Source organism: Strix uralensis, chromosome 3 (genome assembly GCF_047716275.1).
Source record: "Strix uralensis isolate ZFMK-TIS-50842 chromosome 3, bStrUra1, whole genome shotgun sequence".
Taxonomy (NCBI): Eukaryota; Metazoa; Chordata; class Aves; order Strigiformes; family Strigidae; genus Strix; species Strix uralensis.
This window is the reverse complement of record NC_133974.1, coordinates 114,245-132,806: the sequence shown is the minus strand read 5'-3', so window position 1 is coordinate 132,806 and position 18,562 is coordinate 114,245. Positions and strand designations below refer to the sequence as shown.

The following is an 18,562-nucleotide window of genomic DNA, read 5'->3' as shown; positions in this document are numbered from 1 at the left end:
GCAATAGCTCATGTTGCCACCAGGCCAGAGCGCTCAGGCTCCTGCTGGGGATGGAGCGGGGAGGAACAATTTAGCACAAGACACAGGGAGGAACACGTTGAGCACGGTACCTTTCAGGAAGGCGCTGCCCTTGCAGTAGCACTCCAGAGCCTTCCGGGGGTTCCCGACTTTCTCAAACAGGTCTCCAGCCTAATGACAAATACAAGCTGCCAGTTTCCAGAGCCACCGTCTCCCCACACCACCAGGTACACTGCCAGTCCCACATACAGAGCCTGTCAGTCCACACCTTTGTTTTAAAGCTGTCACCTAATAATAAGTAGTTACCAATTTTTTGTGTTACTAGGCACAGAGAATAATCACTTCCCTTCCCTACAATACTCATGGTTTTGTGTTCAAAACCCCCTTTGTTTTTCTTCCTTAGCTCTTCCATTTAGACTACCTTATACAAAAGCTGTACCATCATTTTTTATTCTACTATGGGGAAGCACTTGCACAGTGATACCAAGTTTTCAGTTTGATTCACAGCTCCTTTCCTGTTGGTTCCTACCTTCCCAAGGGCCTCCTTGGCTATTACCCAACACCCAGCTGACATTTTGGAGACGTCACCAATGAGTTGTGATCTTTTTCCTGACTAATAACGGTAATTTTAGGCCTCACCCATGTATAATGGATGTAGTTAGGATTTCCTCCCAAACTCTAACTGGAGATTTATCAACACAGAATCACATCTGCTACTTTCCAGCTCAGTCCCCCTGCCTCTCACAGATGCAGGGGACAGGGTAGGAGCTTTGACACCACTCAGGCAGGAGCCCGGGGGTGTGGGCCACTCACCTGCTCATAGAGCTCCCCTCTGATCAGCGCCGTGGAGACCTTGCTGATGACATCCCCGTTGGTCAGGAGCTCCTCCCTGCTCATGGCCAGCCGTGCCGCTTTGGCTGGCAGCCCTGCCCGCAGGTATAAGCTGATGGCTGCCAGGTAGTCGCCCTGTCCCTCTTGGACCTCCCCAGCCTTCTCTTCCTGCTGGGTATTCAGCAGCCACTGGTAGTAACCCCGACGCAGCTTATCCAGCATGGGGTGTCCCTGTTGAGAAACGCAGCACTGGCTGACCTGGGCAAGGCAAGATGTTGTGCTGCTCCTCCTGCTAGTTCATGGCACCAGACCGCTTGCTGCCTGCTTAGCAGAAACCACACTGCCAGCCCTGTGTACCACTGCATCACCCATTCTTTTTCGAAGCCCCAGATACTCCTAAATGCATTTCAGTAGCTTTTCTCCCCCACTATTCACCCAGGTCTGTACCTGCATCAGCGCAACCTCCCCTTCTGCCTGGAGCCCTCCAAGCAAAGCCAGGCCCTGACAGGGCAGGAGAACCCAAGACCTGGCACGGACACCCCCACAGAAGCCTTACCAAGCAAGCCCAGCCCACTGCCTAGCGCAGCTTATTCTGTACCTTGGCCTCGGCAACCATGATGCATTCATCCCACATGTGCAGCTCCTGGTACATGTCCATGGCCTCCTCTGTGGCATTCTGTGTCAGAGAGCAAAGTGTTAGCCTGAAAGCTCCATTTAGCAGACACATTGTCATTGAACTCCCATAGTGGGCAGGGTTAGATGTGCAGAAAACACCTGAAAAAGTGTACCGTCCCCTTTAGATGGATATACATCCTCCCTCATCCTCTTCATGCACCTCAGGGCAACCCTACACCTTGGACCAGGAAATAACTCCTGTTTCAGGGCAAAAACTCTTCTAGAAAGAAGCAACCTCCTCCTTTTCTCTTTCACGCCAGGGCACAAACCTCCCTGCTCAGAAATAAGTGAGACCTTTTCTGCTTCTTGTTCCTTTACTCACTTGTTCCAGGAAGATCATCTCTGCCAGCTTGTAGTTCTTGTCTAGCATGGCCAAGCGGGCACGCACCAGATAATGGTCTGTACCATCCCCACCCTGCGGACAACACCAGTTAGCAAAGTCAGATTGTTGAGTGAAAGAATGGACTGATACAAGGGGGGTGACTGCAGGTGGGGACTGTGTCATTACAGAAGCAAAAGAAGGCAGATGAGAATCACAGAAGTGACAAGACAGGAGCAATATGAAATGGCCAGCCTGAAGAGGGACCTGGCAGGTGTGGGTGAAAGGCTGTGTCAGCAGTTTCTACACTGTCTCTACCAGGTACTGTTCTGGAGCAGGATACTGGGGAGCACGGACACAGAAGATAATGTGCATGCAAGTATTTACAGGAAAGAGCTGCCCTGCACAGCAGAAAAAGTTTAACTTACGTGCTCTTGAGCTGCCTGGTCAGCAATAGCATTGGTTTCATGCAGAAATCGAGCCTTTGCTGTGTTGCCCAGAGCTGCAAAGCACCTGGGAAGAGCAAAGCAGTTAGTCAATAACTGGGTTTTGTTGCCCACTTTTGGTCCAAGAAAAGAAAATCAGAAGGTGGGCAGCAGACCCAGCTCTGCAAGCTGGAGACGGGGCAGCCCTGCTTCAGGAGAAGGATTTTGCCAAGACCCACATTCAGACATGCCCTCTAGCCCTGCTCTGCGGGAGACCCCACAGACACGACCAGCGCTCGTGCTTCACTTCCCCAGGCTCCGGAGATGCGCTGAGCTTGTCACAGGCAGCTCCCCGAGCCTGGCCGTACCTGCCTGTCATGGGCAGCTCCCCGAGCCTGGCTGTACCCTGCCTGTCACGGGCAGCTCCCTGAGCCTGGCTGTACCCTGCCTGTCACAGGCAGCTCCCCGAGCCTAGCTGCACCCTACCTGCGCTGGCAGCAGCACAGTGACGGCTCCCTGCCCCCGGTCCCAGTGTTACTGTCTAGGACGGAAGGGCCAGGTCACTGCCTGGACTGGAGAACACTTAACCCTCCAATGCAGCGCATCTTCCAGGCCACACAAAAAGTCACATCTTTAGTTAGACCCGGGTTTCTGTGAGGGATTCAGCAAAGAGAGTGTTGAAGCTGGAGAGATGTTACAGCTTCTTCCCGTACCTCTCTGCAATGTGCAGCTGCCTTGCTTCCAAAGCCAGTCTGCTCAGAGTCCTCCACATGGCTTCAGTCTCTGTGGACATTTCCAGTGTCTCCAAGAACGCCGTAGCCCTCAAGACAGAGAGATTTGCAGACTGTCAGTAATAGAAGAGCTCTGTGAGGAAAATCCTAGGCTGACATAGGAGCTTCCTAACAAGAGTTGCACTGAAAACAAAGCAAGCTGGGTGTGACCAGTTCTGAAGAGGGTTGTGCAACACAGGGCCTGACACACCAGGGGAAAATTCACAATCTGGGTGATCCCTCTCTGGGCTATGGTACTGGGAGGCGTACGATCAGCAAAAGGCTGGAGCAGTGTGGGGCAAATCCAAAGTGTTGTGTCTGAAGCAAGTCACTGGTGCAAAGTCTCTCAAGTGGGAACAGTGCTATCAACACGTGAAATTTTCTTCCCTGGTTCATTGTAAAGCCCCATAACGACGTCAGCAGTGCCCAGGTGGCTACCAGGACTGCTTCAGGCAGTCAGTTTTGACTCCGCACAGCTCCTGCGTGTTTCCACGACACTGCCACCATCCCTGGAGGGGCAGCAGCAAAAGCACCCGAGTGTCACTTCACAGCTGGCTGCTTCACAAGACACTTATTCACTGCAGTTAAGTGAAAACTGCCTTCAGCGAATTTCTGTCAGTGTCAATGGGACCAGAGTGGCCAGTCTCTTGTGCCCCCGAGTTTGAAATCACAGAGCTGTGAGGGTGAACAAGCTGAATACTCACTCCTGAAGGACTCTGCTGCCCATTACAGCCAGACCTGGCACCAACGTCACGCTCAGAGCCTAAACCTCAACTCCGTATGGAAAGCTGTGCTGCTGTAGCTCACGGATCACTGACTCTCAGACGTCTGCCATGGGTGACCTGCCATCCCCACGCGGCGTATCCAGCACCTACCTGTGATAATCCCCATCGTCAATGGCAGTTCCAAACTCTATGAGGCCTTCGTCCAGGGTGTAGGACATGGTGTTCACCCCTTCGGATACCACCACTTCAGTCTTTCCATCATTCCGTTCCAGGTCTACGATATCCCCCTGAGAAGAGTACCAGCTGCCAACACCCCGCGCTCTCCTAAAGTACGTGGGGCAGCCGGGGTGTGAGGACAGCACTGGGACAGCTCTGCCCATTGAAGTTCTGCTGAATGAGCTCACACTGAGCAGACATCGTCCTTATCTCACCAGACGGAAGGAAAAAGCCACTGAGCAGCTCCTTGCTATATTAACTATCACCGCCTTCTGCCAGAAAAGGCTGCCACAAAGCTGACAGATGAGCTCAGATTTTGTCCAGAAGCAGCTAGCAGTTCCCTTCTGCCTCCCTTCCACAATGCCACCCGGACTATTCCCACACTTGTGAGCAAGAAGTGACAGAAACTGCTGGAGGTAATCAAAGTCTCCAGAGTTTTACCTTCAGAGGAAACATGGTGACTCGCTCTGGAGCATCAATGTTATACCAAATGCAGAGGCTGTTTCTGTTCTGAGCCACCACCACGTCACTGCCTGGGACCCACTGCACGTAGGAGCAGTAGTTCAAAATGGTTGTCTTGGTGCCGCTTTCAATGTCATAGAGCTGCAACTGGAGTGGGGAAGAGGAGAAAAAGGCTCAGCTGGGCTCACGGCTGGACTGCTAGCTCACAGGAGCATGGTAGGAGCATCTGAGCAAGCAGCTTGTAAACAGATATGACCAACCAGGAATCAGACTGTTTCCAAGATACGCAGCCCAAACTCCCACACTGCTACTCACGCACATTACTATCCAAGACTTTTTAACCCTCACCCTTGAAGTATTTTAAGCAGCATGCTCAGATCCTGCCTTCCTTATTGCTAGGCACATGTGTATATAAACCAGAATATGCCTTGTGCTGCCTCCAGCTCCCTCAGTGGCAGAGCTGGAACAGGAGAACGGTCTCTTAAGTCCTTCATGCAAACAAACTGGGGGACCAAGAAGGGCCTTCCTCTGCAGTTCTGGGCTGAACTGTCCCAGATAGAGTCTATTGCAGGAACTGTTGCCAGTAAGGTGAGAGGGTGTTTGTTTGTAGAATACACTGCCCTGAAACCATTTGGAAGGTGTAACCTGACACATGGCACAAGGATGTATGATGCCTTGTAAAGAAAAAGTTCTAGGCTGTCTCTGCTCCTTGTCATAACTGTCCTCACCCAGCAAAGATGAGAAGGAGAAAAAGAAGAGAGAATTGTGGTAGCCTTATGACATACCAGTCAGAAGAGAACAAGAAAGTCCCTGTTTCAGTCTGTACCAAACTGGTTGGAGAAAATCGTACAGACATAGCTCAGGAGAACCATGGTACTGCCTGATTTAGGCTGGTGGCAGCATTTAACGAAGGAGCTGTCTGTGTAGTCTCTTGAGAGGCCTGAGAAAGAGCCAGAAGAGGCAACAGCAATCTTGATGATGTCACTGTCTCTTGCTGAGACAGTAAATTAGAGGACCCAGATATAAACTGAACAAGACTGCAGAAATAAACATAGAAAGATATATTGGTGGAAAAGTTCTCTCTTCTCACATGATGGGACATACACAGCTTTGTGGAAATGTACGTATCACAAATAGAAGCCTGTTCCATCTGCTGCAGGCTGCAGTCGCTGTTAGTACCTTTCTGAAGTGTCAGTGCAGCAGAGCCCAAGCAGAAGTCCTTCCACTTCAGTCTCTTTTGTAGTGAAGGTCCTTCCTGACTGATACTTTTATGAGTATGTGCAAGTAGCATCCTAAAGAGCTGTAGACATGGAACAATCTCTTCTGAGAGTTAAGAGGTCTTGACTAGAGAGGCACTCTAACCCAGATGCAGGCACTACATTTTTTGCAGATCCACACTGGGCTGCTCCTTCTACTTTCTGCAACCACAAAGTACCCGTAGGAGTCCCTGTTCTGTGGTGGCCCAGAACCAGAACTAGTCTTTGTGCGAGGAAGACCACCCCCAGCACGCCCCTGTGAGAGACGTGGGCGGTGAGGAGTTTGTGAGGAGCAGATGTACACACTGCAAGCTTTGGCTACAAAGCTGAGCACTCCAGCTGCTAGCTGATAACTTGGCAGCAGTGAACCAGCCTGAGTGTGAGTGGTAACAAGCAGAGAGGTAATTAATTGGAGATCTGTGATTCCCAGGCAAGAAGATATCTTTGCATCCCCTACAATCTGTGGCGCAATCTTAGGGGTCAAGCTGCCAAAAATGACAAAGGAGGAGCAGCTCAGTGAAGAAGCCTGGGGTTCCTGTCTGAAATGGGAGGGGAGAACTCAGAGTTTCTTCTGAGACAAGGCTGAGATTTCAGGGATTTCAACACGTACACATGTATGAACATAATTCTTCACCCATCCTTGGACTAAGGAGAGAGGCACAGCCAACGTGGAAATATTCTTCTGCAGACTGAGAGCCCCCAGTGGGACCTGAACTCTGGAGCAATTAAAACCACCCCGTGATGAGCCGCAGTGCTATCGCTGGGCTCTGCCACGGCACCTGGGACACCCGCATGGAAATTCTGGATGTGAGCTGCACCACTGTCAGGAAGGTTGTGTCATCGTCTCAGGACACTCCTGTGACAAGAGGAACAAACGAAATCAGGCAGCCCAGGAGCCTCCAGGAGCCTGACACCCGTAACAGGGAGGAAGGCTTGGTAGTGAGCTGAGCCCAACTGTAACACGATTGATAAATACATCCCCTTGTCTGCTGCAGTGAGCTGCTTCACTGTATCTGTACAGTCATACTGAACATGGCTGGGACATGAGGTGAGTTACCTGCACATCCCAATCTGTAGAGTGAAGCCATTACCATGATTTTGGCCATAGTTTTGTTCTGGGTTTGTTAATACTCTCCCAGTCATGGTCTGGGAATTGGCACAAGCCAAAGACTCTGCTGAACAAGCTATTTGGTGGCGACTGCTGTTTTAGAGGATCAGAGAGTTCATCTTACAGACATAAGCCAAGTTGCTGCAGAGAACACCTTTCTTTAATTTACACGTTTAAGTGCAACGTCAGGATCCTCATCCTGAGATGAACCCACTTGTGTCCATCTCACAGCAGAAGAGTCTGTGATCTTCATTTTCAGGTGTGATGAGATGGAGCAAGATGTCTAATAACTAACTTCAAAATTAACGACGACTCAAGACCAAACATGCAATGCTGCCAGCTCATACAACCTGACCATGGTCTATCATTCTCGAAGGAGTGGTAGAAAAATCATCAGTACTTTGGGTGTGTTTCTCACCTCCCTCCCTCCACTCAGTCCTATCTGTCTTTACCTCTCCCCAGACATGCCAGCTTGTCACGCTCGCCCAGATGGGCCCGCCTCACCCTCATCTTCTTGTCCCTGAAGAGCAGTTTGTGGCCTGTTTCATTCAGCTCCAGCCAATCAATCCTGCTGTCATGGCTGATAGTGCCAGCGTTGTAGCCACCAACAAGGTCCACTTGGGAAGGAAAGAAAGGAAACGGGGTAAGTACCTCATGTGCCCCAAAGTGCTGAACATTCAGTGCTGTCCCGTGGGGATCTGGTGCCTGGGACCCAATTAGGGCAGGAGGCCCCGGCAAACACACTGTGAGAGGAAAAGCAGACCGCAGGGACGTTTTATCTTGATGCCCTACCAACGGCTGTAACTCCCTCCACCCTTCTGTGAGCAGGCAGAGATCACAGGCAGCGCAGGCAGCAACATCATCGTGCTGACCCGCAGGGACTCGCAGGCCCAGGACAGAGGCACGGCCGTCCCAGAGCTGCGTCCACACCGACCCACAGGAGCGGGACAGGTCTCTGGTGGTCTGAGCTCAGCTGCCCGGCTGAGCCAATGCAAAGGGGCCTTCAGGGACCTGCCACTTGATACAGCGGATGCAAAGGGACCTTCCAGGACTGCCTGGCACAGAAAATGCACAGGAATCAGGAAGGATGGAAAAATACAGGGAGGGAGGTTGACATTCACCTGTTGCTATAGTCTTGATGTCTACCAGATAAGCCAGTCTCTTGTTCTCCTCCATGCCCCTCTGCTGTCTCTCATTGATACGGACACTACAATTCGAAGGGAATGAAGACCATTACAGTTACTACTCTCTACATTCACAGGACTGGATCACGTAGTCCCTCCCAGACTTATCTGCCATTTCCCCAAGCACATGGAGCCTCTTGCAGTTCTCTGGCCTGTGAGACGGTACCTACAGCTGCCTCAAGTGAGAACAAACCTTTGACTCACAGCTTCCCTCTGGCAGCTGCCCCTCTGGAACCAGGGTCCCCAGTAGCAAACGAATTACCCTGCTCCCACCTCTGAGCAGCCCATGGCCCTCCCTTCTCTTGAATGAGAAAATGGAGCGTGGTGTTTGAGAGGGACAGAGAAGGTCCTGCTGTCATCTGAGTCCCTGATAATGCTGCACCAGGGCCGGGTGGATGTGGAGGTGTGTAAGCACGTGCACAGGAGGTCCCTCTTCAGCAACAGCCAAGTCAGGCTTCAATAAACATGTACCAGAGGAAAATGGGCCCTTGTGCTTCTAAAACTTCACAGCCATTAAGTGTAACCGAGCCGTTAAACCCACCGCTGGTCACTGTCAGAAGCAGATTACTCAGGTCCCAGAGCATGGGGGCTGCGCTCTACAGCGTGGGACACCCCTGTGGATGGCTCTGAGGTGACTCGCAGAGTGCCTGTGCTGGCCACACAGGCAGGGCTAACGCTTACCTGACAAGGTGAGGGCTCATGAACTCGGTGCGGACAGACCCCAGGATGTCATTGCTTCCGTATTCCACCAGTGTCAGCTCCCCAGCGTTGAAGATCATGCAGACCTGAGGTGAGAGGGGACACACTCCTACAGAAAAGCCAGGCAAGCACATGTACCTGCCAGTGAGGTGTGTGAAAAGAACTGCTGTACACAAGCCTAAATTCAAAGCCCCTAGGATGAATAAGGAATTGTCCTTGGCTTCCTGTTATGACTGCCAGCTTTTCCTCAGGGGTGGGGATTTTAATTCTGGGCCTATCAGTCCTGCAGGAGCCAGGCTGTCACCCTGACAGCCGTATGCTCTGCCTCTAACATCCTCTCTGGCTGTTGCTCTTTCACTGCTCCTCTCTCTTGTAGGGTTATGACTTGTGTAACTTGACAGTCCACACACTGAGCTGTTCTATACCTGGCATGTGGAAAAGGCAAGTATGGGCAGGAAGCAGATCAGGATCTGCATGGAGAGGGCAAGTCCAGGAAACTGCCGAGAAACTGGGCAAGTCCAGGAAACTGCTGAGGAACTGGGCAAGTCCAGGAAACTGCCAAGGAACTGGGCTTTCCAGAAGTGCAGCTGGCACTTCTTCTGCCGGTGCACACACAGCTTCACTCACCATTCATGGGGAGCATCCTGTCCCATCCAACTTACATTCTCATTGTCGAAGAAGAACTTCTCATGCCCTCCAGACCCCTGCCAGGCTACCTGCAAAGCAAGGGCACAGCGTGAGCAGCTGCCGGGCTGAGCGCTGCAGGGGGCTGAAGGCACCGCGGCCCGCCCAGCCCTCAGCGGGCAGCACGAACCGCACTGCCAAAGGGACCCTGCTCCAGCACTTCAGCTGTCAACACTCTTGTTCAGGCACTCCCAGCTCCCCTCTCCTTTTTTTAACCTTTGCTTCTGACTCCTGTTCTCTTTGTGTAGTACCTTATTGCCTTCTGGAAAGAGGCCTTTATGTGACCAGTGTACCCCGCCCTGCCTATTCTTTCACAGGCACCTCTCCACCTTTCTCAGACTACTATAAAAACCATTCCCAACAGCCCCTTTGCCTCTGTAAATTTTCTCCACAGAATCAGTGCTACCATTTGTGGGGGCAGAATGTCCACACCACATGTAGCTGAAACCCTTCTTTTTTGGGGTCATGTTAGCAACTGATCAGCACAGTGCCAGTGGGGGACCAACTCATTTGGAATCTGAGAAGAGCACTGGATAATACAACAGTTACTGTGATGACAACAGGCAAGTGGTCAGCAAGGCAGAAAAGTGAAAGCCAAGGCCACAGCTGTCCTCTTCCTGCCTCGAGCAAGAGCTCCAAGTCACTGCTTCAGCAAAACTCCAGTGAGACAGCAAGATGGTAAATGGACTGCTCACAACACTGTTCTTTGTTAAGAAGTGAGTACAGCCGTGCAATGGGAAGAGAAACTCCTCTGTGCAGTGTGATGTGGAGAAACCTGAGAGATTTAGTCTGGCCAGATTTTCAGTGTCGATATCCCTCAACTCAAATCTGTACTCAGGAGCTCCTGCTCCCAGCTAGATTGATCAGCACACCATTAAAAGTACACGATACCTGTGTGAACAAAGCAAATATGTCCTGAAGCCTATTTAATGCTTTTGTCAGACACTAACACACTGCCCACGTTCCCCAGGCTCAGCACTTGGTGCACTGGGAGGGTCAGGGTATGGACAGCTTCATCTGAACTGTTTGGTGCCAGGAATGATACTGGCATAAGCTGTGGTACTGCAGTCACGAATGGGTTTTGTTCGTTTGGGTTTTTTGTTTGTTTAAACACAGTAAAATCCATACATTCACATCTGGAATGTCCGTATGTACAGCATGCAGTTTTGGGCCCCCCAGTACAAGAAAGACATCGGTAAACTGGAGCAAGTCCAGCAGAGTGCCATCAGGATGGCTGGGGCTGAAGCATCTGCACTGTGAAGAAAAGCTGAAGGAACTGGGCTTCTTCAGCCTGGGGAAGGGAAGGCTTAAAGAGACCCCTAATAAGGTGGTGCCAGGCTTTTTCTGGCAGATGCACAGTGAAAGAGTGAGAAACGGTCATAAATGAAAACAGTGATTCCAATGAAACTTAGGAAAAAAGCTTTCCTCCATGAGGACAGTAAAGCACTGGAACAGGGGACCAGAGAAACTGTGAGATCTGAGCAACAACGTCTGAATTTAATAGTGACCTTCCCTTGGGTAAGAAGTTTGAGAAGAGAACTCCCAAGGTCCCTTCCAACCTGAATTATTCTATGACTCTTGAAAACAGAGGTATTGTTCCCATGCAGAAAACACATCCTTTGAGTTACAAAGTTAAGCATTTGACACTCAAGAAATGCCACAGATTTTCCAGTACCTCACTGAGCTTGTTGGAGCTGATGTCACCCAGCAATAACGTGTCTGAGGTATGGGCCACCAGATACCTGTCTTTCCCTAAGATCTTCACCTCATCAATCTCATAACCGTACTGCGATTTCAGCACAACTCGAGTTCCTGTTGAGAGGTTCTTCACAATGACCTAGAGAAAGTGGGAAAAAGCAACGTGAGGCCATGCACAGAGGAAGAACAGACTTCTTGCCCCATGGAAATTATGCAACAGATGATACTTGGGTATTCAGATGTCCCCTCGCCACATTTCACTCTGCTTTTTAATGAAACCTTACCACTCCTTTTGTATGGGATTACAACTGCAGTAGAAGTGTGGGATTCTCACTTCTGCCATTTATAAATTTCTAGCTTAATTGGAGGGCTACTCAGGTCCCCGAGGATGAGCCAGCCTCTGTGAGTCTTGCTCTCTCTCCACTGACCACAGCGGGGTGCCCAGACTGCTGGCTCACCCTTACTACCCGACTTTGAACGAGGTCAAGCTGGCTGAAATTAAACCACGTAAGGAGCCTGCATTTGGCATGGAACTACCCCACACAAATTCAGAAGCTAGGAAATAAACTCCCCCATCTTTGCTTCCAGCCAATTTCCACCCAGCCTTGACCCTGTCCCTGGAATATCCCCTGTGCCTTTCCCAACAAGTAGCTACAAACAAACCATAGGTGCAGGACTCCAAACACGTCTAGCTTTAGCAAGCATCCCGTTTTCATCAAGAGACATTCCCTCATTGGATATTCTCTTACCTGGCTTGGTCCCACATACGTCATTTCAAATTTATTTTTGTAAATGCTTCTGCGAAGGCAGCAGTCAAACTGTTCAACTCCTCCACACAGAGTGCCCTGGGGAAACAACCCATCGCACACATCAGTGAATCCTGTTAAGGAGAGATACTCCAGACCCTGCACGAAGAGGATCAGAGGTGAGATGGAAATCCACAGGTCCCGGCTGCTCTGGGAACAAGCCTCAAGCCCCACGTGCCTGAGGACCAGCCCTATCTTGACTTTCTTGAGAGAACAGAAAGACTGAGAAATTCTCAGAGAAACAGAGCTTACCAAATGCTGGCATGTACACGGCAGAGGAACAGGAGGGGTTAAAAGTCACCGTTATCCTCATCTTCCTCATTTTCAGTCTCAGTTTCCCACTTCTCCCTCTCCAGCCTCCCAATCTCTTCTCCCTTCCAGCAGAATCCTCCCACCTTTATCTCTTTCTTTATAACACCGCCACTCCTTTCACCAGTCTCCTATCCCTTAGTCCCTTCCCCTTCTCTGCAAGTATTTGTTCACACATTCAATTGATTCTCTGGAAATATTTCCAGAATTCTTGACAGTTGAACATAAAAAGATGCAAAAACTATTAAAGAAAAGTTGTAAATAGCAACCTTCCTAAATAATTTAAGTGCTTCAAAGAGTTATTCAACTTAATACAGAAAGATTTGTGGAAAGATTAATTTAAAGAGCTTTAAAGGATTATTTAACTTAATAGAGAAAGGCAGATCAAGGCCCAACGGCTGAAAGTAGAACACTGAACTGAAAATACAGCCCATAAACAGAGATGTAACGGATGCTCAGAGGAAGGAATGCTTGAGACTGCTCTAGAGAAGCTCCGCCAACCTCATTAGGCTCTGTGAAGGAAGGAGGAGTGCTGCTGCGGCCGCAGCACTGCCCTGCGCCCCTGGCACTGCACGGCTTCGCGCTCTCGCACCGCTCTCACCCAGCACCCGCCGCACCCGCGCCCAGGTCCCCACCTCCCTGTCCCCAGCCGCACACGCGAGACCCTCCCCAGCGTGCGACCGCCCCCAGTGATACAAACCGCACAGATGCGTGAGCCGTCCCTCTTCCATGCCAAAGCGGTGATGGTGTAGAGGTGAGCTATCTCCTTGGGCTTGCCTTCCTCCCAGGCGCTGCGGCGAGGGCTCCAGTTCAACACCCTTAACCTGTGGGAGCAGACGAGGGCGCAGCGTCACGAAGAACGAAGAACGGCGCGTGGCACGAAGAGAGCGCTCTGCAGGGGAGACCGTACCTATCGTAGCTGCCGAGGACGACAGACTGCCCTCCAGGACTGGCAGCTGCCGTGGTGAATTCCTTCTCCGACAAGTCCCGGCTGTAGTCAAAGGTCTGAATCACGTTCCCCTCCTTCCCATAGGCTACAATCTTCTTATCGCAGCCGGCAGCCACAATGCTGTTGGAAGCCCAGGCGAGGGCATAAGGAGGACAGGGATGCATCACCAACTTACCCTACAACAGGCAAGAAAGAGCATCCTGAAAGCATGAAGGGCTCTAGCCCCCGGCCAGCCTTGGCGTTCAGCCGCTGCTGTGAGAGCGGTACCAGGCCCTTCTGTGAAGCCCAAGTGCAGGGGGCTGCTTTGTCTGCCTGCCCCAGTCTGCAGACAGAAACCAGAACTGGGAGATGTATCAACTATTCCATTCATTTAACTGGAAGAGAAAAGTCCTGATGTCAGTAAGAAGACCAGTACCATTAACTGGACTGGGATGCACTCTTAACACAGCAGAGTCTATACAGGCCTTCAGCACATTGTGGTAGAGAGCAGACATGCTCAAACTGCTTCAGGTGGAGAGAAAAGCTCTGAGTGAGAAGAGCTTTGCCTTCAGCACAGCCTGAAGCACAGAGACCCCTCCCCTTGGGGAGGAGGAGGCTCAGGAGAGATGCTGGGTGCCCAGAGCGTCCTGTCCTTGGGCGCAGTTACCCGGCAGAAGCATACACCGCTCCTGAGAAGATGGCAATGGCTGTTCCCTGGAACCCCACCCACTCAAACATCATTCTCCTGGACACTCTAACATCAGATCTTTCCAGTTCCCCGAAAAGCCTTATGTCTCATACACAAAACCATAACTTCCCCTCTTACCACTGCACTCAGTGTGTTTCAGCACATGTAGTCACTGTTCTGTCTGCATCAGTGCCCATAAAACCTAAGCTAGCAAGCACAGGCTGCAGCTCCTCTCTGGACTTGCACTCCCTCATGGCCTGATCCCTTTCCAGAGCTCCTGAGCTGGGGACAAGGCTGTGCAAACAGGAATTTTGCTCATTGAAGAAGGACCTTTGATACCTGTGATTCACCTGAGCCCTCATCATCAAAGAAGAAGCGTACTATGGTTCCATCTGCATGGCCAGACAGGATTCCCTTCCCCGACACACTGCAAAGAAACACAGACAGGATGATGCAATATTGCAGCAGCACTTGCACCTTTATTTTCATATCCCTGATCATCGCTGATGTTCCTCATCAAAGGAACCTTCACCACAGACAAGCTGGATGATGACCTCAAGAATATCTAGTACCTGTATCAGTGTCTGTAAAAACAAAGCAGACAAAAATACGGGGAGCAGAAAGGAGAGCAGCCACTTAAGTATCTTCATCATGTGAAATCACAATAACCAACTTTCTGTATTACTAAAACACAGAGAGGCTGAGTAACCTTAAGTGGAATAATGACTACACACACAATTTCTTATACCAAGGTACAAACAACCCTAGCACTGGAACTCTTCCAGAAGTGAGGCTGGACATTGTGATGCCAGGAATCCCTAAAAGCAACACAATTTAGAGAAAAAACATCTGGACAAACACTCTAGGCCTAAGTCCATTATTTGTAGCATTAATGTCTTGTGTACTTCTTGACAAAAGCAGGGAGAAGAGAGCAAGGAAGAAGAAACAGGCCTAATGTACCCAGAAAGAACACTTCTTAATGATGATTCAAACACAAATTCTGTGAACACTGTTAACAATCCAGGAAGCGTGCATCTGTCTTCTGTTGCCTGCAATCCCAGATCTGTGACTGATACCACAGCAGGAACAGCATGGGCTGCATTTAAAAATAAAAGAAGCAGGGAGGGGGGGGATTGGGGAGAGGGACAGGAGGGCAAATGGGGAAGAGAGGTGGGGTAAGGAGAGGGGGTGTGAGGAGACAGGAAAGGACAGAGAGGAAATAAAAACCTTTGGGAATAGAGGCAAAGGCAGACAGACTTTGGCGGGATTTCACAGCAACAGGAAGTCAGGGTTAATTTGTTTAGCACTCAAATACCAGAATGGCACCATTTAGTGAAAATCCCACTGCTAGGACCATGACATATCTTAAATTTTTCAGCTAAAGGATACTAAAGTAGTTAAAATGAAGTCTTAATTAAAATAATTTAAAATTGTACTTTATGGTTATTTTTCTAATTATAGCCTTGTCACAGATTATCTGGCAGAATATCTGCACTTCTTTTTAGCCCTTAAACTTGACTGATGTTAGTAATTAGCTAGATGAAGTTGACAAATTTAATCTTTATAAAGTTATGGATTCAAATACATCAGTGTATGTAAATAATCTCATGGGGACTTGTGTCCTGAAAGGGGTTTGAGGGACAACCAAACTGCATGGGCCAGTGTGGCACAGCCAGGCTCCAGATTTTAGGACAGAATTCCTTCTGGAAAGCACAGTATTTTATTATCTTGACAAGGAACTGGGAGCAGAAAAACACCCTGGCAGCCTCCCACACTGCCACCAGATACCCCCGGGCCAAGAGCGCGCAGCAGACCGAGCCAGAGCAGCACAGGCCAGAACAACACCATACTCACTTGGAAGTTAGCGAGACCACGTAGGAATCTGTCCCGTAAATGGTGGAAGACTTATTGTTCTTTGTATTTGCTAAACGAACCTGAGAAAGAGAATCTGATCAATGTTGCTTCTGTCTGCAGAATGTGGATTCCCCCCAGCACAACATCTCCAGAGGTTTCCCAGTCCGTGACCAGCGCCAGAAATCGCAGGAAGCTCACTGCTTTCCGGTAGGTTGGAGAAGAAGGGGAAAAGTTGGAGTCACACTTCTGCATTTCTAGAAAGGCTCTGGAAAAGGACCAAGTGATCCAGTAGAACCCCCAAGGACTAACTGGGAACCAGAACCAGAATTGGGAACCAGAACCAGAACATTCAAGTCAGTGGTGTAACCCCTTTGCTGCTGTTCTGTCCCCAGTAACGGCTCCTACCTGGCAGCCCAGGTGCTTGCAGGCCCTGGTAGCCCCTGCAGGGAAAGAAAATCAGGCAAATAACAAGTTTCTCTACCTTTCCTTCAGCAAGGCCAAAGACAATGATATTCTCCGCTGGCCACGATAAGCAGGTCACGGCGCTCTGCCAAGGAGGAGGTAAAAAGAAAGGTAAGAGCTCCGCTCCACTCTGCTTCTGAGACTGCTCAGACCAAGACAGAGAAGAGATGGGGGCATGTGGGCAGAAAGTAGGACTGAGGCCCTCCAGGCTGAAGCTTAAACTAGATAATAGTAAGCTGGGGTAAAGTAACAGGCTCAGAAGGGCTAAAGCAGAGCATCAGTTACACCAGATGTGTTCAGTGTGGATGCTCTGCTGAGAGGGTTACTTACTGATCAGATGTGTGGTTCTCCACATGCTATTGTTGAATGTACAAAATCATGGCTATTCTAAAAGATTTTTTGCAACAAGTATAAAACGTAAAAATAATTTGACTCTGCCAGCTTCTATAATAGATATGAGAATATTTGTACATTGGATCTTCATTTGATGAATCAGAAATAGCCTTTATTTCTTCATCTACAAGCAAGATGGTTACCAGCTGCTACCAAGCATGTCAGGTAGAAACAGGTTCATTAAATCCAAGCCAAAGGTATTCTCAAAGTCTGAGGTGGGGGTCAGCAAGAATAAAGCTGACCACAAAACCCAACTATAAGAGAGGGCCAAGAGTTAATGAAACTGCCTCACATTTAAACTGAAGGATTTCAGTCTGTAGGCGGCTGGTGCTCGGCACGGTGCCACCAGCACTAGTCTCACTGGCTCATCTGTTCCATTTTAAGCCTGCTTTAGACATAAATACACCCTCATTTATACGATTCACCTTCTATTCCCCACTGTTACCATTCACATCAGCTACAGACACCAAAGTGTCCCTGGGTACCTAAGCTGATCACAACTGACACGTCCAACCAATGACCAAGACCCGTTTTTTATTACATCTGTTTCCCAGACCCTTATTTTCAGCCTAACGCAGGGACAAGCAGCCCAGTGGTCGCTTAGAAACAACCCTCGCAGAGCTCGGGCTTTAGAGCAAGGAAGGCCAAATTGCACGTACCCCTCCTGGCCCTCTCGCCAGCAGAGCTGAACAGTGTCACTGTACTCACGAGATGTGTAAGAGGACCAACAGCGTTTGCAAATGGCAGCAGAGGGAAAGGGCTCGATAAATGATCTTTCATATTGACTGAACACACCAAAAATTTGTAAATAACAGTATTTAAGTTACGGGAGAAAACCAGACACAGTGGTAAAAAACCACACATATAGCATCAGAAAAAATAAAGGGTTTATTATGATAGAAATGGCAGAAAAGGCATGGGGAAATGAGAGAATGAGAGAAAAGAGAAATGAACCACTACATCAAAACCACAACAGCAGCAGCCCGGCAGCCAGCAACGACCCTGCCGTGAGGCCGCAGGCACCCACGCCGGGATAACCACGGCGTTCAGGAGGGGACAGCAGGCACCGACCCCTCCTGCTCTCGCTTCCTCACTCTATTCCAGTGCCACGACCACTCAGCACAGCAGCTCAACCACAGACAGTAAAGGCTGACTGGCAGCTTTCCTCACCTCTCGCCAGAGCAACAGAATTCCTGGGGTTCCCCTCCCGCAGCCGGGAGCGGGTGTTCAGAGGGGCTAGAGGGCCCTCCTAAGAGTGGCCACAGTGGCGGGCCATGGCCCAGCCCTGAGACGAAGGCTTTCAACCCAGGGGCTGAGGCTGACCTTCACCTGGGAGGCAGCTTGAGAAAGCCTGGCACAGAAACTCCAGCAACACCAGCAGCAGCCCCGCTCACGTCTCCTAGGGATCTGGCCCAGGAGGGCAATTCCTCCGAGCGGGTACTGGCTACCTCAGGGGCTACCTCAGAGTTGACAGAGGGAATGCGGGGCTCACAGTGGGATGGCAACTGGCTGGAAAGCCTCGGGCAGCTGCTGGACATCTGCTCCTGAAGGTAAAGGCAGCAGCCAGTGCACTGCATTTGCTTGTACAGACGGCTTCCTGCGCAAGGAATTGATAACACCTTTGTCTTTTCCAGACACTTAGATCAAGCTCAGGACAATCCCTGCCAGAGACCTGCTGAGCAGAGGGCAGAGCCAGAGCAGCAGAACACGAAGAAGGCCAGGGAGGTAACCTGGCTGAAATTACAAACCAGGGGAAACTGTGCAGTCTGACTGAACTCTGCACACTTCACGTTTTGGTTAATAAGGAATCTTGGGGCTTAGAGTTGCCAACCTGTGAAAAATAGGTGGGCTCAGGGTCTCCCCTGTTTTCCTCTTTCAACTCCCTTAAAACATTCTGTCCAGTGATGCCTAAAGTAGTCCCCAAAGTTTTGTAGTTGACTGCAATGATCATTCAACAGTTAATTACCATGGTGTACCCAGGCATTAGGAGGCCTCTGAAGTCTGGCAAGTAAGACATGCCTCAAAATTCAGAGATTATCTCAGGATCTACCT

General features: G+C 50.0%; 1 protein-coding gene across 4 annotated transcripts in view; it reads right to left on the bottom strand.

The window, feature by feature from the left end:
* The window catches only part of IFT172 (intraflagellar transport 172), a 37,026-nt gene that overhangs the window by 16,382 nt on the left and 2,082 nt on the right, over window positions 1–18,562 (bottom strand). For all 4 annotated transcript variants that reach the window (XM_074861119.1, XM_074861122.1, XM_074861120.1 and 1 more), the window contains exons 5-23: window positions 16,137–16,202; window positions 15,656–15,735; window positions 14,141–14,228; window positions 13,096–13,310; window positions 12,886–13,009; window positions 11,820–11,915; window positions 11,048–11,209; window positions 9,351–9,404; window positions 8,671–8,774; window positions 7,927–8,012; window positions 7,310–7,422; window positions 4,421–4,588; window positions 3,914–4,050; window positions 2,982–3,089; window positions 2,272–2,356; window positions 1,847–1,939; window positions 1,448–1,525; window positions 832–1,080; window positions 111–189 (exon numbers count right to left, since the gene is read on the bottom strand). In XM_074861119.1, the coding sequence (XP_074717220.1) occupies window positions 111–189; window positions 832–1,080; window positions 1,448–1,525; window positions 1,847–1,939; window positions 2,272–2,356; window positions 2,982–3,089; window positions 3,914–4,050; window positions 4,421–4,588; window positions 7,310–7,422; window positions 7,927–8,012; window positions 8,671–8,774; window positions 9,351–9,404; window positions 11,048–11,209; window positions 11,820–11,915; window positions 12,886–13,009; window positions 13,096–13,310; window positions 14,141–14,228; window positions 15,656–15,735; window positions 16,137–16,202 (2,185 nt within the window). The remainder of the gene's footprint in view (window positions 1–110; window positions 190–831; window positions 1,081–1,447; window positions 1,526–1,846; window positions 1,940–2,271; window positions 2,357–2,981; window positions 3,090–3,913; window positions 4,051–4,420; window positions 4,589–7,309; window positions 7,423–7,926; window positions 8,013–8,670; window positions 8,775–9,350; window positions 9,405–11,047; window positions 11,210–11,819; window positions 11,916–12,885; window positions 13,010–13,095; window positions 13,311–14,140; window positions 14,229–15,655; window positions 15,736–16,136; window positions 16,203–18,562) is intronic.